The 12,634-nt window shown below is 36.1% G+C and overlaps 1 protein-coding gene across 2 annotated transcripts; it reads right to left on the bottom strand.

Annotated features, from left to right (window-relative positions):
- Positions 1-311: 311 nt before the first annotated feature.
- Positions 312-11,250, bottom strand: c15h3orf52 (chromosome 15 C3orf52 homolog). 2 transcript variants are annotated; one of them, XM_084419782.1, is made up of 8 exons: positions 10,698-11,250; positions 8,438-8,518; positions 6,641-6,718; positions 6,232-6,367; positions 4,265-4,395; positions 1,456-1,526; positions 1,097-1,266; positions 312-931 (listed from the first exon to the last, which is right to left on the bottom strand). In XM_084419782.1, the coding sequence occupies exons 1-8, from the start codon at positions 10,773-10,775 to the stop codon at positions 924-926; spliced, it is 753 nt and encodes a 250-aa protein (XP_084275908.1). In that variant the 5' UTR covers positions 10,776-11,250; the 3' UTR covers positions 312-923. The 2 variants fall into 2 exon arrangements, with proteins under 2 accessions (XP_084275908.1, XP_084275907.1); XM_084419781.1 differs by having other exon boundaries at positions 8,438-8,527; positions 10,698-10,894.
- Positions 11,251-12,634: the final 1,384 nt, after the last annotated feature.

The raw sequence follows: 12,634 nt of genomic DNA, 5'->3' as shown, positions 1-12,634 counted from the left end.
GTCCACTTCCAAACCAACTCTGGTGAATGAAATATGAACACAATATGAACCAAAGACATGACTAACCAAAAACAGGACATGATGTCACAAGATGCAACCATGAAAGGACAGAATGCTTAAGCATACCTGTTTTTTTCTCATAATAGTTGCGAACCAGGACTAAATGTATAATATTCTTTTTTTCGGTCCGGACCAAAAGAACCAAGAGAACCAAACTACAAGTGTAAACACCCTAAGAAGACCAGCAGAAAATATTATATATATATACAGTGTGTGTATGTATGTATGTATTTAATGTAGACAGACTAAAATTGTTCCATTATAACACATAACAAATTTTTATTTTAAAAAAATACGTAAAAAAAAATCTAACACAGAAAGAATGCTCCACCGTGATTAAAAAATGTCCTACCATTTAATAAAAATCAATAAAACTATAGTACACATATTACAGAAAATCATCCTGGAACAACATGGAAGTTCGCATCATGGCATCAGAACATGATTATAACTTCCATAATCAGTGTTAGGAAGATCTTTTGAGACTTAAACTGTGACATAAGTGTAAAACCCCATACCCTTTAACAGTATATTGTAAAATATAATAATAATAATAATAATACAGCAAAAAACTATTTGTTTGTGTAAAACTATTGTTTAAAATGATCTGATTAAGTGTTTTGAAATGTTAAAAAAGGGGTATTTTTCATATACAATGTGTAAAATATATGAGCAGTGATTATTAAATGTTAATTACTGATGGGTAATTATTATTATTAACAGATCTGTTAAAAGAGTACAAAAGACAACCAAGTGAATAACGTGATGTGTGGAATGTTTTGTTTTCCGATGAGGGTAGCAGTGGTTCAAATGCACACATTTGCTCAGGAAAAAAAAAATCTTGTAGTTGAAGTTCTACTCATCTACCCAACTGAAAAACAAAAGCAAACAGGAATATCATAGTTAGGTCTACTAATAAAACAAAACCGTATTCATTTGGTAGTACTGCATGCTTTACTGCAACAAATATATTTTGTCACTATATCATTTCCAAACTTCCATTTCTATGAATTGTGTTGATGACTTGTGTATTCACCTTCCATGCTGAGTGATGTTGGTATGATATAGAAGGGGTCTCCAGTGTCCTGATCATACAAGTGTTGGAGAAGCACATTTTTAACCATCTTTAGGCTCAGAGTGTAGCGTACCAGCTCCTCATGATCTAAAGGCATCATGAACTGTAGCTTAAACTGGGCTGTAGCCTCCCTGTATCGAAACAAGGGGTTCAACGCTCATTTCTGACAACTTTAACTTGATATCAAAGTGAAATGTTTGTTTGGGCCACACCAAAAATGATGTGTGGACGAGGTTTAAAAGGCACACTACAGTCTGAACAAAAAAAGTAAATAGAAGAGAAGGTGTAAAACGTGACAATGGAGTGTGAAATGGACTCACAGGAGATGGTTAATGGTGACATTGGAGAAGTACCGTTCCAACGCAGGAGAAGAACTGTAGACTTCTGTTAGCTGAGGGGAGATGAGATACAGACAGAAAGATTGAGTCTTCAAATCAAAGAACTGACTTCAGCAGTGCAGAGTGAGCCACGATGCCTCCCAGGAACACTGTCACAGTGAAAGTAGAAGTGCGAAGAAGTAGTTGTGGCTCATACACTACCCTGCTTAGGTCAAGCAAGTTTCAGTTTCTTTTAAAGAGTACTTTTCATGCCCTTTTACAAAGTCTTGATTTAGTTTTTGGGCTCATTATTAAAAAAACACATTCTTCACATATTCTTCATTGTTGCAGCCCTGCAACAATGTCCCTGTCTGTCAGTAACACTCGGTTTTAGTTCCTGTCTCTATGGCTACGTTTACACTGACAAAAAAAAGCTGCTTTTTTTTTTACTCCCATCTGACACGGATCGGAATTTGTTGCACACGTGTAAACACAAAATTCCACACAATATCCGATTTTTCCACATTCGATCTGAGCCACTTACATACTGTACATCCATCAGATACATACTTGTGGGTGACGAGCTTGCCCACAAAGATAGCTTTTTAATTTGATATTATGAAACAGATGTGCCTGTATGCGCTTGCTGTGGAAGTGAAAACTTTATAAAGTAAAGAAATTGAAGCTGGCAACCAAACAGCTTTACTTTGCTGTAATTAAATGAAGTGATAACTTCGCAGTAATTAAACCAACAAGCTTCACTATTAGTGTCTCTCTCTCTCTCTCTCTCTCTCGTTAATTCATTCAAAAATTTTTATCTTACAGCGCTAGTGCGCTACTTTATTTCACTTCAGAATTCTAGATCTAATGAGCCGTAGATGAAATAACAAACAAAAATTACCATTATTTTCCAGTATATATCCGTTCAGTCAGATTTAGCGCTGCAAAACATCCATGACAGCTGTTATCTTAACCATGCTGGCAAATAATCATGGCCACTCAAAACCAGAGGGTCTACCAGGTCGCATAAAGCAATCACCGACAATCACTTTGGGCGGGAATTAATGGGTGTCTAAAGAGAATGTAAACAGCTGGGCCAAAAAAATCAGATATGGTCAAAAGATTGGATCTGTGCAAGTGTGAAGTGTAGCCTATGAAGCCCATCCTTCTGAAAAGCGCAGTTTGCTCTGATTGGTCGGCTGGACCAGTGTGTTTTGATTGGTCAACCGTTCAATGTCACGCCCCTTACCATAACCACGAGTTTCAACACATTACTAACTATCTCAACCAGGCCCCACCCTGTATTTTTTGCATATGTCATTATTTAAATGGGGAATATAGGGACATGTTCGTTCTGGGAAGAAAACTCAAGACTACAGTGGAGACGTTTCAGGGAGTTTCAAACAGTGTTTACTGATATAATAGAGCATAACTGCCTTTGGAGGACTTGCAGACCTTTTTCATGCTCAAACAGCAACATTACACACTAAAGAAAGTAAAAAAAAAAAGAAAAAAAAAAAAGAAGCATAATAGGTCCTCTTTAAATGGTTAGCTCATACAAAAATGAGCTTTGTTTTATACTCAACCTCAAGTTGTCCCAAACCTCTTTGTGTTTGTTTGTTTTTTGAAAGAATAAAAATCCTGACATCAGTGGTAGCTCTTCTTATTGGATTAGTGAGAATTTATCAAGAAGTAACGGTGTTCGTTTTGTGAAAGCATTGTTTATGTTCATAGTTCTAGAGTCAACTTATTTTCCACAGAAGAAAAAAGTCATACAGGTTTGGAACGACATGACGGTGAGTAAATGAATTTCTGGATGACAGTATATTCATTTCTGGGTAAACTATCCCTTTAACACAAATGTCCTTGATCATAATGACTCAAGGTGTTTCTGGGGGGTTTTGAAATAGTTTAGTGCACATATAGGTTGTAATAGTCTTAGTCACATTACTTTCTGCATATCTGTTGTGCAATAAGAAAAAAACAGTTCAGCTTTCAGATTTTGTTCATTAAATCAACAGAAACCAGATTGTAAATGAGCCGGATTTAGCCATGTAGGATAATTGTCATATGTTACCATATGTTAACAAATTATGACATGAAATGATACATTCAGAACAATATCCATCCCAATACAATACAATCCACCAAACAAATACAAAACAGCACGTTAACAACACACAAAATATAATACAAGCTGCCTGCTAACTTTTTTAGTGTTCACATCAACAATCCACAGCTTCAATTGAGTAAAAAGACTGCAAGTATTAATAATTAAAACCCAAAGTGTTATTAAGATAATCCTCTGGGTTCAGTACAACTATGCTTTTTTTTACTTCTTCCCTTCAAACTCGGTAACCCGCTAACTTTCAAACAATATATAAATGTATGCGAAAGAGACTTGTTGAGACCACCTAGAAAAGTAGTCCCTCCACTAAAATGACGATTTAGACAACTTCACAGCTCAAAGAACACACATTTCTGTCCTGTCTTGCCCTTTAGATGTCACTTGTAAGTGCATTGCAATGTTTGTTTCCCACACAAACCGAGAGATCAGAATCATTTTCTGTGGTTATTGATAACATCAGATGGTTGCCATAGAGTATAGCATTGTTTTGAACACGGAAAATTAAGATTAGTGATGAAAATCAAGTGAAACTTGACAAAAGGTTCTGGTTAACATATCTTTAAATCCATAAATCGATTTCAATAATCATACATGTCTGTTTGATATGTCTGACATAACATAAAGAGTATTTCTCAATACACACTTCAGAGGCATAATGTCAAGTAATGGTCATATCATCATTACCTGCTGTTCCAGCTGCAGGATATCTTGGTCTGAAGTGAAATTGCTGTTGTCTACAATAAAATTCCCTCTGAAGAAGCGTTTCACCACGAATGATGATTTATCATAATTTTCATCCCCGTCGTCATCAACAACTTTAAAACACAGAGGGGTACAAAACAACACTCAGAATTAGATTGTTATACAGGAAGTACTTAAAATTGACAAATCACATGGTTGCCAAATAACACATCAAGACATGATCATGAAGTTTATGCTGTTAAAATATGATTAAATGAGTAAAGTCTGAACAGTTATGATTATTAATGTCATGGTTCCATCATCTCAGAAACAGCTGACATTCTGGGAATTCATAGAGAAAGGCTTCTCTGATCTCACATCAATTTAAAGCCATATGTTCGAGCCAGATCCGACTGGAATCAGCCAAGAACAGGAAGCTGAGGCTACAGTGAGCAAATACGCTCTATAATGTACATGGAACGTGGAAAAACTCAAAATCTGTCATGACCTGCATGGCGTAACTGTAAGGGTCCATGACATAATGGTTTTTGGTTCAGATGTATGATCTGGTGTACCATGTGGTCATGTGACGTGAAAAACATGCAGAAAAAAAGGGAAGACAAGAATCTTGCAGTCCTTATGACTGTGGCTGCGTCCCAAAGCTTAGACAGCTGACTTGTTGCCTCGCTGGCTTAACTGCGGTCTTTGCAGACAGTTTGCAGACAGTTCCTTCGTTTGTGTACGAAGGAACTTTACGAAACTGATTTCAGACAGACTTCTGAGGCAGAATTACGGTTTAATGATCTACAAAATAGGGCAAGCTTTGGTGAAAACTAGGCGAATATTTAATTACTACAATCATTTCTTGCTAGAAATGACATCAAAAGTGGACACTGGATCAATACATTGGTCAAAAACGTACATTTACACACATACTGTCCACCAACCGCAACTTTCAGACGCCATCTTTATTTTTTAGCTCAACTGTCACAGAATGGAAAGCCCAGGATTGTGGGATATCAAAGGCAGTGAAGGATACATCTATGCGGTCTTCAAAACTTGATCAGATGAAGGTATCTCAGGAGACAGGAAGTGAAGCTAACATTGGATTTGGACGTGCCTCGATGCCTTCCTTCCTACCTTGAAATGGCACCTCCGAAGGCAGCATTTATCAGCCCAGAAGTGGAGGACACTTGTCTGAGCTTTCCGAAAATTTCCAGTTTACAAGTTGTAATTATTATAAGTTCTTCGAGTACATGAACACTTATTACAAGTTGGAATTATGACGTGAACACACCATAAGAAGTGTACACATGTATTCAAGGAAAATTACTTTTTTCTTAATTTCTTATTTTTAGAGGAATTAATTTTTTTTTTTTTACTACTGTAGGTGGCTAAAAGCTGCTCATTGCTGAAGGATAACGCATCACGCAAAAGATCACGGCCTTGAAAAAATGACATCTTCATCCTTTATTTAAATATTAAAATGAAAGTTTTGTTAAAGATTTCATAAGTGTTCTTGTGCAATTTGTGATAACACAATAAAACATACCAAATTGTGCAGACATAACTTTTAACCAGGCTGGAATACAAAGAAATAATGAACACATGCAAAAACAAGAGAGAACCAATGAAATATTATTAACTGATTATGTTGTAGTCAATGTATGCTTTTTCTATGCATCTTTTTAAAACCTGTAGCTGTAGTTTGCCTTTTTTGCCAAATGATTTTGTCAAAAAAAAAAAAGACCTTAACCACATTTAGTGTTTTGTTCTTTCCTCATATTTAAAATATTTAAACCATAAAATATTTTACTCATATTTTGATGGTTTATTCAAACTTGTAGGGTCATTAAAAACAAACATCCCCTCTAACCATCACTTTTGGCCACTACTGAATAACAAATTGCAGTAGTGACATTATCATTAACAGTCATGGTAGAAAATGAAACTCAGTGGAGAATCTATACCTGCACACACAATGATTGAGATCCCAATAACCAGAGCGATGACTAAGACGATGAGAAGTATCACCATCCATAGTTTGAGTTTCCACACCACCACCTCATTCAGTTCTGTCTTCAGGCTCTGCAACTCCCTTCGCCACTGCAATCACAAGCTTTTCTTACTGTATCTCAGTGTTGTTCAAAGGCAAGTCCGGATACTGAGAGCGGTTTCATTTACAGTGCACATATTTGCTTTGCAAGCAGTTTTCAGGACCAGTGATCTTGACAACACATCCTCTCATAAAACAACTAGTGCACATAACTGAACTAATATTCTCAGGAGGAACAAACATCATGCACCGCATGACTAATAATACACATTATTTCCCCATGTATATACACCTAAATAATGGCTTCTAGTTTTCAGATTTACCTTTGAAGTTTCAGTTTCTGAATCAGTATCGTCATCAATTCCATCCACTTCATGCTGTGTCCTATTGTTCTCAGCGTCCTGAAAACACAAATCCAGTCAGGTCAAAGTAAACTAAAGGAGTGAAAATAGGATTAGAGATTAGAGGCACACTTTCTTGTATTTGTCAACCAGACATGCATATTTTTTATTTGAGTCATTGCATATCAAGTTTCAGACAAAGTGGAAGGACCAGCTTATGTAGTTAAATGAAAGAAACTATGATGGTTTTGTGCCAAAGCAAACACATTTTGACATACAGTACATTGCAAATGGTCATGCATGTCAACGATGGCTTTGCATTGGCACAAAACCATTGGATTCATTTATTTTAAAGCCTCTCCTGTAGCTCAAAGCAACAGGAAGATCATGGATTCAACAAGGAAATGCATGAACTGATAAAAATGCATACCACAGGGATGTACGTTAACTTTTTCTGCACATAGCACTGGTGCCACAGAGGATGAAAGTTTTGTAGCACAGGCCAAACAGTTGCAGCACAAGTAGAGGGGTGGGCGATATGGCAAAAACATTTCAGGAAAATCACAATGCATGATTTTATCAGGCCAAACTCATTTTCCTATTTTAAAAACAAAGCCTTACAAGGTTACAAAATATATACTAAAAAAAGAATGGCAGACATTTAGGCCAAAGTGGGCGAAGATAAAAAATCTTTTATCTTTATGTCATTATATTTAATCTTTTCTTCAATAAGAACAAAGATACACAACATAATATACAAATGAAATAAACAGTGCTTAATTTTATTTTTTCAGCTACATACACTTATACGCTACACTTCACTGTATAAATTATACATTGATTCTCATTAAAGCTACTGTATTAAAGTTCTTCAGCCAAGAGTAGTGAGTGATTTTCTCTTTTGTTGTTTTATTAACATTAAAGGGATAGTTCACCTAAAAATAAAAATTCTGTCATCATTTACTCACTCTCAAGCTGTTTTAAACCTGATGGTTATGTTGAACATAAAGGTTTTTGAAGAATGCGGGTAACCAAACAGTTGCTGGACTGGTCCTCAAAGACTTCTAAAAGGTTTTTTTTTTTTTTTTTTTCGTACTATGGAAGTCATTGGGGACCAGCAACTGTTAATACCCACATTCTTCAAAATATCTTCTTTTGAGTTAAGCACAAGAAAGAAATTAATACAGGCTTGGAACAACATGAGAGTGAGTAAATCATGACAAATTATTTTGAGGTGAACAATCCCTTAAGCGACACCATGTTTACTACGTGCTGTCACTTTAAGACCGGCACGCATCTAGAAACTATATACAAATTTTCTCAACTGTTTTCGTTCACTTGACTTTAGACATAACCAAATGTGTTCATGTAAACCTCGTGTGTATTTGGCAGTATTAGCACAATCAGACGCGAAAGATAAAGTCCAGTTTGGCGCTGTTTGACAGTGAAAGAAAAGTGCAACATGTCTGAACAGAACGCCAATGAAATGTTTACCCGGCAAAACTTGAAAAGCACGAGCAAATAATTAACTTTTGTGATTGCGATCAACCACGATCAAAAATCGTGATATGGCAGAAGCACAAGTATAAAACGAAGTTATCATGTCTGAAAACAAACACAAGTAACGGAGTTTACATTTATTCATCGCACAGACCTGTCGCACTGTACAGCCCTGCCTTAAATGCAATGTAGACTAAATCACTTTAAATAAAAGCGTCTGGCAAATGTAAATAATTAATTTCTTCAGCCAATCAAAAGTTATAAGTAAAAGGCATTTACCTGTGGTGTTGGTAGAAGATTAGAAACTTCATCTATCCCCAATTCGACGTGGTTTGTGCAAGATCCATTTCCTGGAATCACCTGTGAACACTTGCACAATTTACACAATATACACACATATTAAGATACAAATATTGGTCTGTATAGTTGCAGTGTTTTTTTTAAATATATCTTTAGATATAACGGCCACTAACAAAACAGTGCCGAACATGGCAACTGGGTCAATGTCATAAAAGAGAGTCCATCATGAAGAAAAGGGTAAATCTTTTAAAAAGAAGGGTTAAACTAGTTTTAAAATGTGCCACGTTCTTAGAAATGTAGCCTACTCGTTGTAATCCTGTTGGTTTCATATGGTTTTGAAATATATTTATACCCTTTTGAAGAAACTACTCAGGCAACCATTATGTAAACATTTCCTATCCACTTTATATACACACACACACACACACACACACACACACACACACACACACACACACACACACACACACACACACACACACACACACACATATATACATAGTTCTAAATGGTTCAAATCTGGACTCTGACCGATGCCAAAACATGAGCCTGATGGACTTGTTCTCAAGCCACTTCTTGGTTGTCTTTCCAATTTGGGAATATCAGAAATTCAGAATATCATCTGATCATTCCTTTTTAGATAACAATTTTTCATTTGTGGGAAGCAAGTTATTCTGCAATATTCTCCTGTACTCCAAAGCATTATAGCTTTTTGAAATTGCTTAGACACTAAAAGTGGCACTTGAGGCCCACACAGTGAAACCATGCATTGACTCGTATACTTAATCTTCAGACCAAGTCTGCAAAACTGCAAGCAAATTATCTGCTTTACACACAGTTTGCAGTTGTAAAACAAACCTTTTGAAAAGAGCTGAACACAGTTCTCTACATTAGACATAGGTTATTACTCAACTAACAGCTCTTGTGTTTCATTTGGGAAACACTGCCATACAGATGGCACAATCATTTCCCAATTACCTACACCCAACGATCATGTGTGAAAACACTTATACAGGATTTGTTCACTTAGAAATCAAATCTCATTGTTTTGAGGGAGAAATCATTTATTTAACCCCTTTGTTTATAGTGTAAAAACACCAAATTTTAATTTAGAAACTCAATGTTTTGAGAAACACATTTTTCACCCTTGCATTTCTGCTTATTTTGTAATACAAGTCACCTATATTTCTCAAGACTTGAGGGTGAGTAAATCATGCGGTAATTTTCATTTTTGGGTGAAAATGAAACCTTGTCTGTGAAACCGGGGGTACGACTTTTCACAGTTAAGTATCTCACCAATACCAGCAGCTAAAAGGCTCCCCACACAATGACACCTCTTCCCCCATGCTTCACTGTGGTAGAGATGCATTATTATTATTATATTTCTCGACAGATTTTCGAAGACACCACCAAGGAACATCATGCAACTCTGTCTTTGATGTTTTTCTGAGACAACAATGCCTTTTTAAGCAGTACATTTGCTTAATTTTGTGCTAATAATTGTGCCTGAACAGTTTGTGGTTAAGACAATTAAAAGCGCATTTAGCCATTTTGCCCATTTTTATTTTTGACTCAGAAGTGTGAGTGTGTTTGTTTTGCAAGGTTTTTTTTCTTCTTTTTTTTTCACAATTTCCTGTATTCAAGTCATTTCATGTATGAATTGAATTTCTAGTGTGTGTTTTATTGAATAATAATGACATAACAGATAAGAAAAAAAAAATTTGTCAGGTCACTTATCCACATTATGATAATTCATTAATGGCCATATGTAGCCTTGCAATCCTGCAAACAAGCCTAAAGCTTATCTTAGCTGGCCTCCAAGCCTGGTCTGTTGTCTGGTTTTATAAGTTTTTAGGAGAATCATTAAACTAGCTGAAGACCATCTTGGCCAGGCTGGGAGACCAGTTAAGACCAGAAAACTTCTCAGCTGGATACATACATGGTATTCTATGAAGCTGGAATACAATAATGTACAGAAATGACATAATATGTCATGGTTAAAGTACTAAGTAGGCTACATTAAAGTACTAAGGTAGCCTACAGCTACAGTACTTTTTGTACGGAATTACTAAGTAAAATCAAAGCGTTTTTCCATAGATCCTTCGACCAACAGCGATCATACATGTCCCTCAGGTTAAAACTAAACTTGAACGCGCTTGCCCAGACACCGTGAGAAACTAAACTACTCAATGAACAGACTAGATTAGAATGAATAAAAGAAACCTTTTTGCCAATTTACCTCAATTCCTTGATCACCGGGGTCGTTATTGTTGACACATACAGCTTTAAAAGTCTTTAACTCCAGCTCGTCGCACATACTTCCATAGACACTATTAAACAGACAACCTGCGAAACACACCCGGAACTGGCTGAAGCAATGGAGTAAGAATTACGTTTCCCCCGGAGCTGTGTTGTGGCTAGAAACAATGCCGTGTTCACAAATGTAAAAAAAAATTGATAAAGAATAAATAAGCTGCTTCCATATTTCTTCTCAATGTGGATGATGATAATGATAACACAGGTAAACTCCAAGTGTTAAAGCGTGTCTCGTATTTCAATTGCGAGGACTGTCTGAGTAATAAAGCGAAACTGAAGAAAAGTAGGCTAAAGCTGAGCTGGGATGTTACAGTAAGTTAAGGAACTGTGGGTGTAGGAAATGTCTTTGCTGAGGTCATAAGTTAATTGTCTTCCACTGACGACTGTGATTCATATTTACACCAATGGCACCAAATGTGTTGGCATTCAAATGTTTCCAGGTAAACACAGGTGTAAAGTGTAAACCCGTCTGCCCCCTTTTGGACACACATAGACTGTATTTTGAGCAAATTTAAAAGTACTGAAAGTCAGTCACTTTCTCACCCCCTGTATTTCCCAAACTATATTTTATTAGTGGAACACAAAAATAAATACATTGGTTTTGATGTTTTAAAGTGTGTTCACTCTGCATTACAGAGAGTGAGGACTGTGGCTCCGTTTCGAGTGTTTACACAACCTTTGCACTATTCTTCTGAAGCAACACAGCTTTGTGCGAGAAAGAGACTTGTATTTAAAGGGATAGTTCACCCAAATATGAAACTTCTGTCATCATTTTCTCACCCTCAAGTTGTACCAAACCTGTATGAATTTCTTTCTTCTGCTGAACACAAAAGAAGATATTTTGAAAAATATGGGCAAAAATATATATATTTTTTAATATAGACTTTAATCTCGAAATATTTCTACTTTAATAGGGAGACAGTATACAGTTACTGTTAAGTTTTCTCAACCCAGATGGCATTGCCTATAGGCGAATACGGAGACATGTAGGCTAGCCTACGAGTCAACTTGCCACATAGAGTTTGGACCAGGATTGTGGTACCTCCTCTGGCGGAGTCTTCATGCTCATCTATAGGCACACCATCTGGGTCGAGAACAATAACAGTAACCGTAGCCTACTGTCTCCCTCTTCACCGTAAATCCTTTATGCACCTTTATGCACCTTTTGTTGAAAACCCAGATAAAAGCTACTATGTTTAAATCCTTGTCCGAGGCAGTTCGACTTCACAAGCGCATTTCTTTACTAAAAAAAGAAGAAAAGAACTTATGGAAGACTGAATTCTTATAATTTGTTATTCTCAAAATATTACGACTTATTCTCCTAATGTTTCGACTTTAATCTCGAAATATTTCAACTTTATTCTCGAAATGCTACTAATTATTATCGTAATTTTTTTTCATTGTGGTTCAGGGCTTCCACAGTAAACAGTTGATGGGCCCCATTTATTTCCATAGTATTTTTGTTTATTTTTTTAACATACTATGGAAGTCAATGGGGCCCATCAACTGTTTGGTTACCCATAATCTTCAAAATATCTTCTTTTGTGTTCAGCAAAAATAAAGAAATTCATACAGGTTTGGCGCGACTTGATGACATATTCATTTTTGGGTGAATATCCCTTTAAGTCCAAATTAATTTGAACTCATTCAAATACACCATGGCAAGACATCAAACCAAAGTTCTGTCATTGGTTTTCACATGTCTTGTGCCCAATCACAGTTGCCATTTTGATATGTAATATTTCAATGGAAAATCTATATTTAAGAGATTTGTTTGGGATTTTTACCTGTCATTGTATTGAAAAAAAAAGCCATTCTGCAAAATAACTCGAGTTCCACTGAAGAAAAGAAGTTGTCAAT

This window comes from Rutilus rutilus (assembly GCF_951802725.1).
Source record: "Rutilus rutilus genome assembly, chromosome: 9".
Classification (NCBI taxonomy): Eukaryota; Metazoa; Chordata; class Actinopteri; order Cypriniformes; family Leuciscidae; genus Rutilus; species Rutilus rutilus.
The sequence above is the reverse complement of the archived record's forward strand: the minus strand, read 5'-3'. Positions and strand labels throughout refer to the sequence as shown.